Below are 15,861 nucleotides of genomic sequence, written 5' to 3' on the forward strand. Positions count from 1 at the left end.
TCTACCGCTAAGCCGCATTTTAATGCGAGACGGGCCAGGCTGTCAAAACTGCGGGGTCCGTGCCTTATCACCAGAATCTAATCTCTTTCCTATGGTACCATAATACCATAATACCCTATAACAAAATTCATATCAGCATCTTACAATGGATCCCCAAGTCCAACTTCTCCGTCGGCAATATCTCCAGCTTGTTGAACCCTCAAACCTATCGTTCCCCACAGATCCCTCAACTCTCCGCTCTCCACATTTCCAAGCATCTCTCTACGAGTCCCTTTTCGCCCCAAACCAGCCAAATAATACCTCTCCTCCAGAGAGATACACAGCGCGTGTCCTCAAAAAGCTTATAACCAAGCTATCCGAACCACCAATTGCACTAGGAGGAGAAGAACAAGATCAAGAGCAACCTGTGATACCTACCCCGTCCATTCATCCCGCAAAAAAAGTTAAGATCGACAACCTCACACTACTCCCCGAGCAGGAAATCCATGAGCAATTATTAGAGCTCTACACTGAGCTACTCTCACGCTCCTCGTCGGCGGCCTCTCCTCTTGATCCAGAGGCATCGAGAAGCTATGTCACATACATCTTCCCACCGAGCCCGTTCAATGGGGGTGAAATTGGTCTGCCAGTAACGCTACATGAGTCGAGAAATATAATATCTGGTGCAGGGACGACGGGATTAAGGACTTGGGAGGCAGCTCTAGCGTTGAGCGAGTACTTAATTTGTACGCATCTACAGAATATCTACAAGAACACAGCGTTCACTCCGACTATTGAGGGTGTGGGAAGAGTCCTAAGGGAGTATAATAGAGTATTGGAGCTGGGGGCAGGTACAGGACTAGTATCAATTGTTGCTGCGAGGTTGGGAGCGCCAAAGGTGCTTGCCACGGACGGAGATTCGATGGTGTGCGAGGCGCTGGCAAAAAACGTGCACTTGAGCGGTGTTAGCGAGACAGTGACAGTAAGGAAAAGACTATGGGGAGATGAAATCGAGATGGATGAGGACTTCGATCTAGTCGTTGGTGCTGACGTGGTAATTTCTCCTACTTTTTATCCCCCACTTCCTTTGCTGCGTGAACTGACACATCAGACCTACGACGCAACTGTGATTTCGTATTTGATCAAGGAGCTTGAACAGCTTTTTGCTAAGAATTCTCACATCCGAGTCGTCATCTCAGCAACCATACGCAACGAAGATACTTTTGCTACGTTTGAAAAGGCCTGTCGTAAGCATGGCCTACCCAATATAGAGTCATTCACCCTAATAACCATTACCTGAATATAGGGAATAGCGGGTTTGTGTTGGAACAAAAACTCTGGATTCCACCTACCCCACAGATATTCTTTTATGACCAAATTGCACAGATTCGGATCATTCACATTACGAAGAGCACAGCCAAATTTTTGGGGCTTTAAAGGGAGTATTTGTGCTCGTATATATCAGATTAAGTCGTTAAAATCACAGAGAAAAAATTGAGAACTGTTTCTTTTCTTGCAGAACATATGCATATATACTTTACATACATGTAGTAACTTTCCCTAGCGAGTTAGCAAGGGTTATTAGTGAATTAAGTATACAAGTTTATACATAAATACATGTACTAAATGAGCCTTCGCCTAAGTCTAATAATTGAATGATCTATGTCAGAAAGGTTAATATGGGACTGAAGATTGAGGCCATCTTTTTCCCCGCTCAACCCTCCTTCGTACTGGGCATGGGTATCGAGTGATGATCCATGACTCACTGAGAGCTACAGGTATCGGCCTATAGCTTATAGACGCCCTCACAGGGGGTGTGGGGATATATGGGCTGTTTCCTTCTACAGACAGCTAAATTTATAAGATTAAGTATATTCCCGATATCTCGTGGGGTTGGGACGGTTTGTAGTCTTGTAAAATATTTATTCCAAAATTGATTGGTACTCATCACCGACGTTGCAATAGCGAAATCCCCACACCACCATAGTCGCCGTACCCCCTGAGCGAGTGTAAACGAAGTTAAAATATTGAGATTCTGGGTATTTTCGGTAGCCATTCAACTAAGGAATGTCTTGAATTACCCCGGGAAAGAGGCTGAACGGATTGTTTGCTTTAGAACTCCGATTTTTTGTTTTTTGGGGTATAAAGTTTATGTGAGGATATCGTTTCGGGAAATAAGGCAGGTTGATCGCGACCAGCGTTCAAGGCATAAATGTCTTTCCCACTTAATTAACCCAATGCGATTTATTTGTATACATTGCATCGTAATTGAAAATCTGTGGCATAATTAAATTTTTAATCTCTACCCTTTAAAACCAAAGAAGCAAGACAGTGTGGGTCCTTTGGTTTTCTGTCCGCATCTGACAGACTAGGGGATATGTATACATGTATGGTGCGCCCACTCTTAAAGGTAACCAAAATTGATGGAAAGTCAATCGCTTATAACTTCATCATCAAAGATGATATCAAAGATGATATCAAAAATGTGGCAAAATAGAAGTATAGAAATAGTGATGAACTTTAGTTCTATTTTGCCAGATTTTAATATCTATCATGGTCATGAAGTTATTAGAGATTTCATGAAACTGGCCAAGACTGAACAAAGTGGTGTATAATAATTCATTAAAATGTAGATACCAAGTACTACGGATCTTTATGAATATCGTGGGTATCACTCGGATCTTTCATTATTATCACTCATAAACGAATTGATGTACTATTTTGACATTCATAGGCGCGTCTTTCTAAATCACCTCGAATATGTACATGTAGTTAAGTGGAAGAACTGAATCTTTCGCGCGCCAACTTTAAACAATCCCAAACCTAAAACAAATGCATGCGCCCAACACCATACATCCCAGGCCACGGGAGAAGATACGATACGAAAGATAGAGGGCCCCTTTACCTATTCCCCTTCGCCCCACTCGGAACACCAGTTCTCCTTTTTTTCAAGACATTCCCAACCGCGTCCCTAACCTCTGGATCATTCCTGACTGTGTTCTCAACTAACCAGTTTTTCATCTTGGTCTGTACATCCCTCACCGCATCCACATCTGACTCGTACGGGAGGAAGTCGAGCGCAAGGAGATTGCTAGCTTCGGTGTCTGCAAACTTTGTAAAACCAAATAGACGTTCCAGTTGTGGGCGCATGGACTCGACGGTGGGAGGGCCCGTGTTTCGTTGTGATTGAAAGAGTGGGGCAAGTTGAGAAATTGCAATAAAAGTCGTAAATGCAATTTTACGTGCAAGAATGAGCTGCTCGAATGGAAGGAGAGGGGCGAAGAAAGGGAGTGAGGGAAAGGCAGGACGGGTCACAACAGCAGTTTCGAAAGTGATCAAGCAGAAGAAGGTGAAGAATCGCCACTATAGAAAAGTATTGTTAGAGTGCTGACAGAAGTGTATAAGTCAATGCGACATACGTAACGCCCAAATTCTGCTTTCCCAAGGACCGACAAGATCACTAGGAATAATAGACTTCCCGCATAATATGGGAGCATCATTGTACCCCCTCTAACCAGATAGTCGTACATTGAACTGCAATGTTTCCAGTCTAGCATGTCAGGCCCAAAGCGATCATACGCAAATCTCTTAACCGGATCAGACAAAACATCATATGCCAGCTTCAACATGACGAATTGCTCCTCTCCACCAAGTCCAACTTTATCCGGATGATATAACACTGTAAGCCTACGGAACTTAGACTTGAGTGTTCTTTCGTCCACATCAATATTGGACCTCATGAATGCGTAGAAATTGGGCGTGTGTATAATCCCATGATAGGACTCGTAGATTGTGTAGAGTAGGTAGGCGCCTATAACACTGATATTGATGCGTTTGTAGTCACGTACCCACCGCGGGGTACCTCTTTGTGGGATTGGATCGCCAGCGCGCGTTATAAAACGGTACCAAAATGACAGGATCCACCCAGTGACCAGCTGTGTGCCAAGAATACAATTAATATACATATAATTGTAAGCTTAATTATAAGCTCCTAGCACCTGAAAATATAAACCTCCAGAGAGAACTTACAGAAGGTAAGAAAGACCACCCGATGAACGAAAGAAGTGCTGACATCGCGACGACAGAGCGATGGTCCCGTTAGCTGTGTGGAGAATACAAAGAGATGATCTCACTAATGTGGCCACATGGAAGCTGCCGGGGTGCATGAAATCAAGGTTACCCTGCCTACATGCACAACTGCCAAGATTTCATCCCAGGCACCGAATGCGCGAACTTTTTTTACTCTTCCCAAAAGTTGCAGGAAAATAGCAATAATGTCATCAGTAACCCCCACAAAACGCGAAAAGAAATCCAAAAAACATAGCAAAGAAGAGAAAGGCCTTAAACGCAAACGCCACGCGGAATCCTCACAGCCTTCTCTGTCCCCGGAAATATCCAAGAAACCTCGAACTACCATTGCCTCTACAAAAAAACAAGCTCAAGCTCAAAATGGCGAACCAAAAACCCCCTTCCACCTCATGAAAACTTCATTATATCTTTCTGTGTCCCCTCGATACTCCTTCTGGCCCGAAGAGACGTTTGGCCATCTCATCTCAAACCCGGATCCATCCCTCCGCCCGACCTCCGAGCAGGCTGCACGGATGCTCTCTTTCACTCCAATCAACGGCCTCCGGAAAGATCACCTTGATCCACTTCTAATGAGCTATTACGAGCCTCTTGATGGTGTTGTAATTGCATACGACAATATCCGCTTCGAGTCTGACAAAGCCCGCATTGCAGCAGAGTCCCCGTTTGCGCACGTCTGGATCACTGTTGACTTCCTTGTATGGAAACCCAAAAAGGGCGATGTCTTGCAAGGGTGGGTCAACCTGCAGAGCGCATCACATGTGGGATTATTAGTGGAGAATACGTGGAATGTCAGTATCCCTAAGGAAAAGATTCCGGAGAGCTGGAGTTATCATGAGGTTAGAGAGGGGTTCACTCCAAAGAAATCAGAAGCCCCAGTTCCGAACGAGGTGGGAGAGCTTGAGGAGGGGATGGAGGGGATGGAGGGCGTGGAATATGGGAATGCCGAGATAGATGCTGGTGGATGGATGGATGCAAACGGTGAATATGTGGATGGGCTCCTCAAATTTCAGGTAGAGTCTGTCCAAGCAATTGGGCATATATTCTCAATGGAGGGGAGTTTGCTCAACACCGAGGTTATTGAGAGGGTAGTGTTTTCGGGCGGAATTGGAGATAAAAAAGAGAAGAAGAGGAAAGATAAAAAGCACAAAAAGTCTAAATCTTTAGCGATAGAATAAAGGAGGAAATGGAAAGGGAGTTTTGTATATATACCGCGGTCTTTTTTTCTTTTTCTTTAGTATTTTTTTTGAACCTAAAGTTGATATCGATATGGGTGATCACGTTAAATCTAGGAATAATTGTAGCATACAGTACAACCAAGAAAAGTCTGAATTACCCACGACTTGAATTCTATGGCTCACCGAAATTTGAGATCGAGATCGGGAATTTGGAGTAGTAAGTTTGAAACCATACATGCACTGAATGCTAACATTCAACCTCGGCTGGTCAGTCCTCCTTGCATATTTCAAAGTACGCCTTTGAATAGAATGGGGAATATCCCTAGCTTGAGAATTTTGCGATTAAGGTCTTTTAAATACACCTGCTCACCACACAGTTTTTCCACATCACATTATCTAGACAGCGTACTATCTACCACACCATCAATCACCCACCATCAATCACCCCCCACCCCCACATCAACTGCCCAACAAAAATCATTCCTATTCAAACCACTATAATAACCAAAGCAAAGCATGCTAACATGGCACCTATGACTGTATATGAATGGCGCTGCTGCCTCTCTGATACTCTTTTAAATAGCACTAACGATATTTCTGCTAACCTGCACGACTCGGCGGTTGCTTATGAGATATATCGCTTCAACCGTATCCATGACCTTGAACGGACACTTGAGATGCGCAAGACTGAACTGGAGGAGATTCTTGAGCGTGTCAATTCAGATCATCAAAAGAAGCTTGAGTTAGATGAACTCTTCGCAAGTTTGGATGCGGAGGATTCGCAAATGAAACCAAATGCTGCCGATGGGCAGAATACAAAACTGGAAGGTCTTGAGGAGCACTTAGTACACAAGAGGCTACAGATTGGGGGGGATGCCGTCAGTAACCGGAATTATCTGTATGAATGGCTCGGAATAGCAGCGGCTGATAAGGAAGGTCTGGAAGGTTTGAAAATAGATGGACTGGGTTTGGGGGATGTGGAGATAGCACGTGTAAGAGGCACCGAGGAAGGTGCTGTGAATGGCTTGGAGAATTTGGAAAACGAGTGATAATCTGTGATTGTACATAGGTTTCAGCTGCAGTTACTACATGTAATTAAAATTTTCTTACTAAGCAACTTATTTCTAGTCTGAAAAGTTCATTGGGAGGATCATACTTGTATTAAAATAATCCTTTATTATGTATTCGTTTGGTAAGTATAAATACATGTATTTGGAACGGGTAGAGTTTTGAGGAAACGTTGTGATATAGTGCAAATACTCCGTCGAGGACAACAATACATAATATAAATAGTAACAGTATCTTTTTGGAATTTTTTTGATTTTGTTCGATCCCCTCAACATCTTTCACCCCCATCTTCTGGATATCACTTATCATTGGATTACACCGCAGTCATGGATCCTAATCGTTTAACAATAGGGCCACCCTTGTCTCCCCCCCCTATATTCGAGGTCCTCTCCCAACACGTTCTCCAACTGATGATATAATTCGGAAGTGGAACCTTGCAGGAGAAACGAACAAAGCTCGCCATTATCGTTATGAGTCTGAACGTTACCATCGGGTTATAATGAGCGAACGGACTCTGGAAATGAGGAAAGCCGAATTGAGCGCCATTTTCCAATGTTTCACCGTCAAAGAAAAGGTAGGGAAGGCGAAAGGGTCCCTTATTATGGAGGACATTACCAACAGAAGCGCGGTTATCACACTTAATCCGTTAAAAGAGCTGAGGAGGAGCATTGGCCCAGAAAAAGGATTTCATCTCACTCTGGACCTTGAGCGGGATATATCGCAGAGATTGGATGATTTTCTTACTGTCGAAGAACAAATTGATCAAAAGAGCATATCATCGCGAGCTAGCTGTAAAGATATGTTCATAGCGCGGGCTAGTAAGCTACCGAGGGGTAGCTATTTGGATGAAGAAGCCACTGATAAAGAGGAAGCTGCAGAGAGATCTGATGTAGGTACAGAGTGGGGGCTTTTGAGGGTTAAAAGAGATATAGAGGATTCATTCGGATTTGACGAACATGAAGATATTATACTTGTTCCGCGGAGTGTTCGGGCATCGAGGAACGGGGGCAATGAGTTATGTTGATATCATGGGGATTCAATATGATAAGAGCAGTGGCGTTTCCCCCGTAGATATGGACGATCACTGTTTCTGGGGAATTCCGAGCAGCGGAAAGGCCTGTTACAACATGTATCGCACTGGGGTTTATTTACATAATTGAGTAGGCACCTACATGAATACATGTAAGTATGCCGTCGCTTTGAGGTGTGTAAATAAATTACACACATATAATCAATACAGAGTTTGTTTAAAACTAAGGGCCCGTTCGGACAACCTTAGATTATTTCTTCGGGTTATTGGACAGACTGGATCCATGGATTATCAGGTAGCGGAAGTGATAATCATAATACTCATAATAAGTGGATAATCTACATGTCCGGATAACGTTAGCTCTCAGGATATCTGTGTTGTGTGGGAATAATTACCTCCAAAGGTGATTGTTTTTTTGGCGGATTATTGGGATAATCAGGAGTTCCGAATGTTGGATTATTCAATTGCACGAACAGCATAGATTATTGTGATAATCCAAAAGTCGATAATCCGTCAGATTATCGCCAATAATCTAGATTATTGGGTTGTCCGAACGGGCCCTAAATGATTTCAAGCTCAACGTGCTGGTCAGCTGACTATGTAGCTAAATTGCACGAATGATTAAAAATTTACTTGCTTGATTTTATAAATCGCACGGTTCATCACCCGCCGAATCTCATCCTTGTAAGTAGAATGAGACTGTGATTAGGGAGTTCTGTGGCTTAGTACGTAGTGGGTTGGTGTGCCACAACTAGAGAGCTACAAGGTTCGTGCGAGAAGCAGCAAGAACGTCACCTCTAGATCTCACCAACCCGTCTCGATTATTTTAGAGTAAGCAAGCGAAATATGGAAACCATTAAATTTATGGAGTAAGTGCACACTTACTTCTATCAGTTCGTAGCGAGCTCCATAAATAATTCCTCGCACAGTTACCTCAGGTCGGAAATAATAATCCTTCACGTCGGCCCAACAAAGATCCAATTCCAGGCCTACGAACTAGCCCTACAAAAAATACCCCTTTTCAAAATTTCTCTACTAGAAACTCAACCCAAAGAAACCGGGGCCGCAAGGAGCATCTCCCTCCCGGATGATAATGCGAACGGTATTGCGGCCTTAATTCAATATTTATACTCCGAAACATATACACACAATATACCAGAAGCACCCACGCGCACACTTATCGAAGACTGGGAGTATTAAGGTGTGTGCCATGCCTGGGTCTATAAGACTGCCGCAAGATATAAATGTCTGGGGCTGTGTAAGCTTTCAGCAGAGAAATTTTGGGAGGTTTCTGAGAGAATGATAGAAGCAGATCTGCATATCAATGCGGTAAAGCTTTGGAGATCCGCGTATAGCGTGGGATTTCACTGTTTTATGGATGTGGATGGCCACAATAAGGAAAGAAATTGGAAAGGAACTTTAAGTTGTGTGAGGGACTTGGCTAATAATAAATGGGGGGCGGTACGAGGGATTATGATCGATTGCCCAGAGTTGGCTTGTGATTTGTTGGCCTTGACAAGCAAAAACATACCCGTACCATACGTTCATTAGCTATATTGTATATGCACGTACTGTACGTTATCATATCTATAAAGTGCTATGAAAAGATGCACTACATGTATACGTATCTCCTTGCATGTCTCTGATTAATTGAGAGCGGAAGCTACATGTACATGTATGTAATACGTACTCGAGTATAAGATGTACATGCATATACGAGATAAACGTGAAAGCAAGAATATGTGGCGTATAACGCTAAGGATTCTATATACATGTAGTTATATATAATGTACGAAGCTGTATATAAGGTATACATAATCTTATGTGAAATCATCAATCGCCCTCGGTCGGTGGTTTTTTTGTGAATTATTTTTTGCCGACAGCTTAGCTCAAGCTCACTGTCAATACATGTTTTGGCAGGCCTAAGGCTTTGTGGGCAAAAAGACTACGATGCCATGGATTTAAAAAGTATTGCCCTCCGTGGCATCCATTAATTATGTGTGGCATTCTAGATAAACACAAAGAAAAATAAGACTTTTACCGTTAATTTGTAGGCCATGCAGGACTAACGTCATCCGAACAAAAGGCCACTTAGACTAGTTCAGCTACATACATGTCATGTACGTATAGCATCTCATCTATTCCACCAAGACCGAGCAATACCACTAGCACAAACGAAAAGTCCAAAATGTCTGTGAATCCCGATACTCGCTCTGAGCAGGATCTTCATCGATACATGTCATACACAAAAAAGCGAGCACTCGAAACAGCAACCCGACACCAATATGAAGCCACACGACAAGAACGGATAAAACAGAATGAATATACAGCCGAAAGTCGCAAGAGTGGGTTAATGGAGATATTTGAGAGTGTTGATAAGGGCTCGCAGTTACGGAAGTGTAGCCAATCGGGAAAGCCGAAGACAACCCCTCTGGGAAATGCCACTAACACATCCAAAGCTCTTAATGTCACTAGGGTCGAGGGATTCGTTACAAAAACCGAGATAGTACCAATGCTGCCATGCAAGGGCTATACCCTACCACATAGGAATCTGTTTATCGGAGGAAAGTGGCCTGCATTAGACGTGAATGAGTGGAGGTACGAAGTGTTCGGGCTGGAAAGATTAAGAGATGAGACAATGCAGAAGATATACAATATCTCAACTCTTCAACATGAACACGAAAGATCTGATGATCAGCAGGGAGAACCTTCAGATGGGAGTCAGTCACAGTCACAGGGTTTCGATGTGGAAGATTCCCAATCACAAACGCTTGAGCAGAAGACATTCATCTTTACGCAGGAACCACAAGGTCTATGTCATCCAATACCATTGAAGGTGGGTAATAACTTTAACAAAAGTGGTAATGGCCCTGGGTGGGAGGATGGGATCTTGTGGGATAGTGGGCCAGCTTATCTCTGATCGGTACACATATGTGTAGTCTCAATGATGTTTTCAAAAGCCAAGCACTTTCAGAAAACGATCCCGTATATTGGTATTGCGTTTATGTGTAAGAACAGCTTAATTGGTTTATCAATACCGATGAATAAAGGGTAAACTTTGTACAGTACAGTACATAAAAGATAATAGAGGTATGATGTTATGTTCTGGCTGTAGCTGCAAAATTGAAAGTAAGACTCCGTTTGGGATTACTCTGTAGCTGCGGTTACGATCTACTGAGAATGAGATATATGGCTTGGCCTTAGCTTTTGCCGGTCGATATATATATATTCCAGTAATGATTGTCAGACACTACTGTTTATAAGGGGGCCCAGGAGTATGAGTCTCCGGCTCCGCAATGAGGTCCCAAAATAACGAGGTACGGAATATCGAGGTAATACTATACAACACTGGTGGAATGAGAATTAAGATTTATGTAGGCACATAAAGTACATGTACGTACATGTAATGTGGGTGGGTTTCTGCTCGTGGAGAGAGTTTTCCCAGCACCCGGCGCCCAAATGGGACATGCAGAGAAAAATGCGGAGGAGTGTGGCTAAGGTATGAGTGCTGGCCTTGAGCCGGTTGGGGTATTCCACATCCTGCTGAACGAAGCGACTAGTAGGCATAAAGGGTGAAGCCCTGTACTTGTACTGAAGATTGTAGTACGCCGCCATAGACTACGGTCTGCATGCGAGTATGAATTAAACAAAAAAAAAAAAAAAAAAAAAAATGTACGTACATGTACGTACATGTAAGGTTGCGTCCGCGATTGCCAAGAACGAGTGATAGTTCGTGAAGAACTCGGCCTACCAATATCGGTTGCGGATCGGTTAGGTAACCTGGGATTTTATCGTAGCTTTCGCCTTCACCCGTTTTGCGAAGAGATTTTCTAACTAGTGCGCACACTAGGACGAACTCGTCTCTTTTATAAAGTAGGGTCTGAACACTTTAGATGTATGCACTAATTTCCTCGTGGTAGAGCCTCTAACCATATATTAATTTTTACAAGTTTGATCGATTGAAGTGTCCAAACCCCGATCTGGGTAGACATCAATTTTAAGGCCAAGTTTGTAGGTTTGTAGAGTGGTTCTGGGGGGCGCGGGGGGGGGGGGCGAGAAATGTAGATATCTGGGCGTTAACTACCCAAAATAACTCCGCTGATTATAAACGGAGCCTAGTTACTCGGCTTTTTTTGGCCCTTGGATATAAATTCGCCAATTATTTCCGCTGGACTCCTAGAATAGTGCCAAGAGATAGATATCAGTAGCCCGGCCTAATCTTCCAAAGAACAGTTGAAGAGCTAGATAGTTGCTAAACCATTCGTGGTAGATTTCTAGACCGAATGCGATCGTGTAGGTCGAGAAAGGATTAAAGCTATGCTAAAAATACCTTTTATTCAAATTAGAAATCTACTTTTATTAGAAGTTTCATTTGGGGGAATCATATCATAGCCTCGACCTCTGCAATGTCCGTACCGTAATCGTTTCATCATATAAAAAGAAATACATGCCTATCATAAACTCTGTTTAACCCCTCAAAAACACACGTATATGCTTTGAGACCTTCGCTTGGTATCAAAGGCCACCATAATCATCATCGTCGTCGTCATCATCATCATACAGACAATGTCGGGCATTGACCAAGTACATATACTGCCAGAAATCGTCGAGGAGTCTGAAATATCTGCCATATCCACAAAAGATAATCCATCGGAAACCTTCAAGACAACAGATATCGCCATGTCGAAAGTAAATAAGCTCGAGGAGCTAAACGATACCGCTATACCAGCCGGTGAGCAGATGCTAATATCAGAATCCGTGATCGAATCAGAAACCACCACCGATATTGACATCCCGTCCAGAGGAACCAAACGTCCCGCTGAAGAGAGTGTTAATGTAAGGCAAAAACTAGGAAAAGAGGACAACAAGGAGGAGGCAGAGGAGGTGATGGAGGTGATGGGGGAGGAGGACGTCGCTGCCACGGATGGAGGAGAGCTCTCGAGGTGTGAAAGTAGAGCCCAAACCAAGGATAACGGCCTACTGGACCTGAGTATGAACCAGGAGCTAGATGCGATGGATGTGACTGACCCGCTCCCAACTACGGATAGCTCGAGTACCAAGCCCCTGTAGCTCGATGGGTGATAATGTTCAAAGTGAAGAAAAAAGCTGATGCATAATGATACTCAGATATCGATGCTCATATTCTCACCGACAGCGGCAACATCAACTCAGACCATGTATCCCCAGTCTCATCTGGTATATCCAATATCTCTCCGCTTGATTCACCGCTCTCTTCGCCTGGTAGTCCGCCATCATCGGCTATCCGGGAGGCTATTGAGAGTGTGTGGAGCTCAAGACCGCCATATGCGGATAACTCTGCATATATGACTACTCGACCATTCAAGTCCCGTAGGGCTTCTGAGCTTAGTGTTTACGAGGCTGCCAGACGCAAAAGAATCACAAAAAATGAGCGGAGTGTCGCCATGAGGAAACTCGAGATGATGCTGTTTTTGGAGCAAGCCGACTGTCATATGAGAATGCTGGCTGCGAGAAAGGCCAGTAAAAACAGGAAGGTCGTAGAGCGCGGTGAGAAAGAGCCCGGAGGGGCTAGCTTAGTGAAGCAAGAAGATGATGAGGAGGAGGAGGATAAAATGGATTATACACTGGACGAGCTCTTTAACCCAGATAAAGCAGAGCTGGGAGAGGCTTTGAGGAGGGTAAGTCCTGGCGCTGGATTCTAAGTTTTGAAAGATTCGGATCCCCAGAGGCTTATAAACTACATTAATTGTAAGGATACAGGCTCGTTTTGAGCGGCTGGGTCGGTGTAAGTCGATGCCTCACATCTCCACCTAAGAGGTCTGAGAAAAAAATACTGCCCTTTTGAAATGTCTACTCCATTACTATAGATCGTTGAAGGCTGCGCGAAGGTTACAACTGCTGTTTCGACGATGATAGCTCAGGGAGTGTTTGTATGAGTGGTTTGGTAAATGTCTTGTCTTGGTAACTCATCATGATTTATGTGTGAGCTTTTTTTTATGCATTAGATGCAGAGGATACTATACTTGTACTGCGATTCGTTGATGTATAAATATTCGAGGTTGAATTCGATTCAATTGCTTTGGTCATGTATGGATTTGTTTTACAACTTCCTGCAGGTGGGGGTCTCTGGTGTATAACAGAATCGAGTTCCCCCCCCCCCTTCTTTCCTCGTCGCCATTTTCGTTTTGACTCTGTTTCCTAGGTAATTATTTTGTGAATACGCGCGTGCGGGACTGGTACGGTCAGGTCATGGAATGTCACTCGGTCACATGGCCTGCCTACAAGCGTGTTGGTGGTTCGTATATTGTATCGCTCCGGAGGCTATGACAACGTTCAACGAGAGCTCATTTTTCTGTACTTTTGGCGCTGGAGATCTCGTTGGGGTTCTCGTGTTTTATGTGTTCACACGGTCACTAATATATAGGGGATAAAATGATCATGACTGGCAATTAATTGGCGGGAATATATCTAGAAAGGAAGGAACACGAATTGAATTCGAGGAGTTGTGTGTAGAGTAGTCATCTATGGAAGTGAAACGGCTAAATGACCGGCGTATCAATAGAGGGGCGGATCACTGGGGTATTTTTGGGTTTGGGTTGTTTGTATGTGTAGTTATATGCCCACGGGGTCAGGTAAGCTTTTGCTAGCTAGGTACATGTATTTGATTGGAGTGACGAGGTCTAGAAGCCCTTTTTTAATTTAGCTAGTTGTCTTTTTTAGCGCGCTATAGAAGAGGGTTGTTAGAATTTAATCTGATGAATAGGATTTGATTGCCATGCTATTATTATTCTCAGATCACTATTAACATCCTAACCTAGCCAACCACACCCCTTTCTCCAACACCCCCACCCCAATTCAAGCCCCCAAGCACTTCTCCTCAAACACGCCCACTCCCCACCCCTTCTTTGAATACCTCATACACCACCTCATGCTCCCCTCCCCCTCCGCCTCCTGCCCCCTCCCATACGCGACAATCTCCTCGCCCCCCGAAAACTCCTCCTCCGCCGCCCTTCCCAGCGTATGGAAGCAGAAGTAATGCAGCGCCCTCGCGATATTCGCCAGCTCCCCATACCAATCACACGCCTTGCTGTCCCCGCGATTGACGCTGGTGAAGCGCCAGTCGGCGGTCCAGTCGCGGTCGGAGAGGTCCACGAACTCGGCGGCTTCGCCGGGCGCGAGGCAGGACTGGTTGGAGAGCTGCTGGATCCCCCAGAAGAGGTTGGAGTATTTGTTGCGCGAGAGGGGCTTGCTGGAGGGGAGCGGGGTGCAGCCGTAGCGCGTGATGGTGTGTTTAGAGAGGGAGGATTGAAGGTGCTGGGTGTAGGTTATGGGGCGCGGAGGGGCGGGGGCGATGCGCGGGTCGGTGGTGTGGTTGCCGGCGGGGTGGGAGTAGGGGGCGGGGACGCGGAAAGGAGCGGGGGTGGTGGAGGTGGGGGTGTCAGTGTCGGTGTCGGCGTGGTGGGAGGACTTGGAGAAGTCGCAGGTGTAGCGGTTCTCAGTGAAGAGCGGGCCCCAGGTGTCGTGGTAGGTCACGGTATAGGTGAGCTTGCAGTGGGAGGAGGAGGAGGCGCCGGCGCCCGTGGGAGGGTGGAATTCAGTGGTGGTGGTGATGCTGGTGGTGTCGAGGTCGGGGAAGTACTCGGCGGGTAAGGCGAGTGCTAGAGACACCAGCAGCGGGAGTATGGATTTGGGAAGCATCGTGTGCGAGGAATGAGCTATGGCAGCAGCTGCGGTGCTGGTGCTGGTGGTGGGATATTGCCGGTGTATATAAATACTGGTGCGGGGGAGGGTAAAACAAACAGCCCACCAAGATAGGTCAAGTCCGGGGCAGACAGCTACGTCAAGCGCCTATTTGTGGAGCAGAGCTACATATTGCATGGATAGCTCTTATCTGCAATCTGCAGATTATTTTCCTGTTTTGGATGGAGCTGTTGTGCGACGTGAGCGGTTCCGTCTGCACCTCCACATGCAAGGACGTTATTGGCAAGATGCGGTCACCTTGGGTCGAGTGGAAATGTTTCTATGGATGCAGTTGGATGATATGTAGCTCAGATACATGTGCTCTAGGTTCTTGACTGCCCTGATTGGGGTGAGAGAGATGTTCTCTGGTATTTTAGCTATGCTGTATACGTTTGTCGAACCCACAATAGCTGTAGACCAGCGATTCTGAGCTCGATAATTCGATACCTCTGAGTAGGCCTTATGGTGTGCCAGCCATAACGGAAGTAAACCGTCGAATCATTGGGACTTCAAGACCAGTTGACTCGGAGTCTCAGACATGTATATAACCGCCAACTAGAACCAGGCTGAGGGGAGCAAGTGCAGAAACCGCAATTTGCTTTCCACATGTATGTACCCCGCTCATCATATACTGCGGTATCGATGTGTCCAGCACCTTCGGTAGCGTAGCGGCCGAGACATAGATCACGAGCCATCACTCGTTGTGCATACCCGTGACCGCACTACCGCCTGTCGCCGCCGTGTAACCGGTATCATGCGCCGGTTACGTGTACACAGCTTTCTCTTGAGCTCGTACGTCTC

The 15,861-nt window shown here is 45.1% G+C and overlaps 7 protein-coding genes across 7 annotated transcripts; 5 read left to right on the forward strand and 2 right to left on the reverse strand.

Moving 5' to 3' along the window:
• Positions 1-145: 145 nt before the first annotated feature.
• On the forward strand, positions 146-1,416 carry LAJ45_06241 (uncharacterized protein; the record flags this gene model as incomplete). Its single annotated transcript, XM_046115805.1, has 4 exons — positions 146-406; positions 479-1,033; positions 1,091-1,226; positions 1,286-1,416. The coding sequence occupies 4 exons, from the start codon at positions 146-148 to the stop codon at positions 1,414-1,416; spliced, it is 1,083 nt and encodes a 360-aa protein (XP_045970914.1).
• Positions 1,417-2,880: 1,464 nt separating this feature from the next.
• LAJ45_06242 (uncharacterized protein) lies at positions 2,881-4,053 on the reverse strand (the record flags this gene model as incomplete). The annotated part of the gene is made up of 3 exons (XM_046115806.1): positions 2,881-3,342; positions 3,399-3,914; positions 4,009-4,053. The coding sequence occupies 3 exons, from the start codon at positions 4,051-4,053 to the stop codon at positions 2,881-2,883; spliced, it is 1,023 nt and encodes a 340-aa protein (XP_045970915.1).
• A 200-nt stretch (positions 4,054-4,253) lies between these two features.
• On the forward strand, positions 4,254-5,243 carry LAJ45_06243 (uncharacterized protein; the record flags this gene model as incomplete). Its single annotated transcript, XM_046115807.1, has 1 exon — positions 4,254-5,243. The coding sequence occupies one exon, from the start codon at positions 4,254-4,256 to the stop codon at positions 5,241-5,243; it is 990 nt and encodes a 329-aa protein (XP_045970916.1).
• A 524-nt stretch (positions 5,244-5,767) lies between these two features.
• LAJ45_06244 (uncharacterized protein) lies at positions 5,768-6,292 on the forward strand (the record flags this gene model as incomplete). Its single annotated transcript, XM_046115808.1, has 1 exon — positions 5,768-6,292. The coding sequence occupies one exon, from the start codon at positions 5,768-5,770 to the stop codon at positions 6,290-6,292; it is 525 nt and encodes a 174-aa protein (XP_045970917.1).
• A 3,237-nt stretch (positions 6,293-9,529) lies between these two features.
• On the forward strand, positions 9,530-10,261 carry LAJ45_06245 (uncharacterized protein; the record flags this gene model as incomplete). Its single annotated transcript, XM_046115809.1, has 1 exon — positions 9,530-10,261. The coding sequence occupies one exon, from the start codon at positions 9,530-9,532 to the stop codon at positions 10,259-10,261; it is 732 nt and encodes a 243-aa protein (XP_045970918.1).
• Positions 10,262-11,907: 1,646 nt separating this feature from the next.
• LAJ45_06246 (uncharacterized protein) lies at positions 11,908-13,022 on the forward strand (the record flags this gene model as incomplete). The annotated part of the gene is made up of 2 exons (XM_046115810.1): positions 11,908-12,394; positions 12,469-13,022. The coding sequence occupies 2 exons, from the start codon at positions 11,908-11,910 to the stop codon at positions 13,020-13,022; spliced, it is 1,041 nt and encodes a 346-aa protein (XP_045970919.1).
• A 1,153-nt stretch (positions 13,023-14,175) lies between these two features.
• Positions 14,176-15,018, reverse strand: LAJ45_06247 (uncharacterized protein; the record flags this gene model as incomplete). The annotated part of the gene is made up of 1 exon (XM_046115811.1): positions 14,176-15,018. One exon carries the CDS (start codon positions 15,016-15,018, stop codon positions 14,176-14,178), a length of 843 nt encoding a protein of 280 aa, XP_045970920.1.
• Between the last annotated feature and the right edge of the window lie 843 nt (positions 15,019-15,861).

This window comes from Morchella importuna (genome assembly GCF_003444635.1).
Source record: "Morchella importuna strain M04M26 chromosome Unknown Morimp01GS018, whole genome shotgun sequence".
Lineage (NCBI taxonomy): Eukaryota > Fungi > Ascomycota > Pezizomycetes > Pezizales > Morchellaceae > Morchella > Morchella importuna.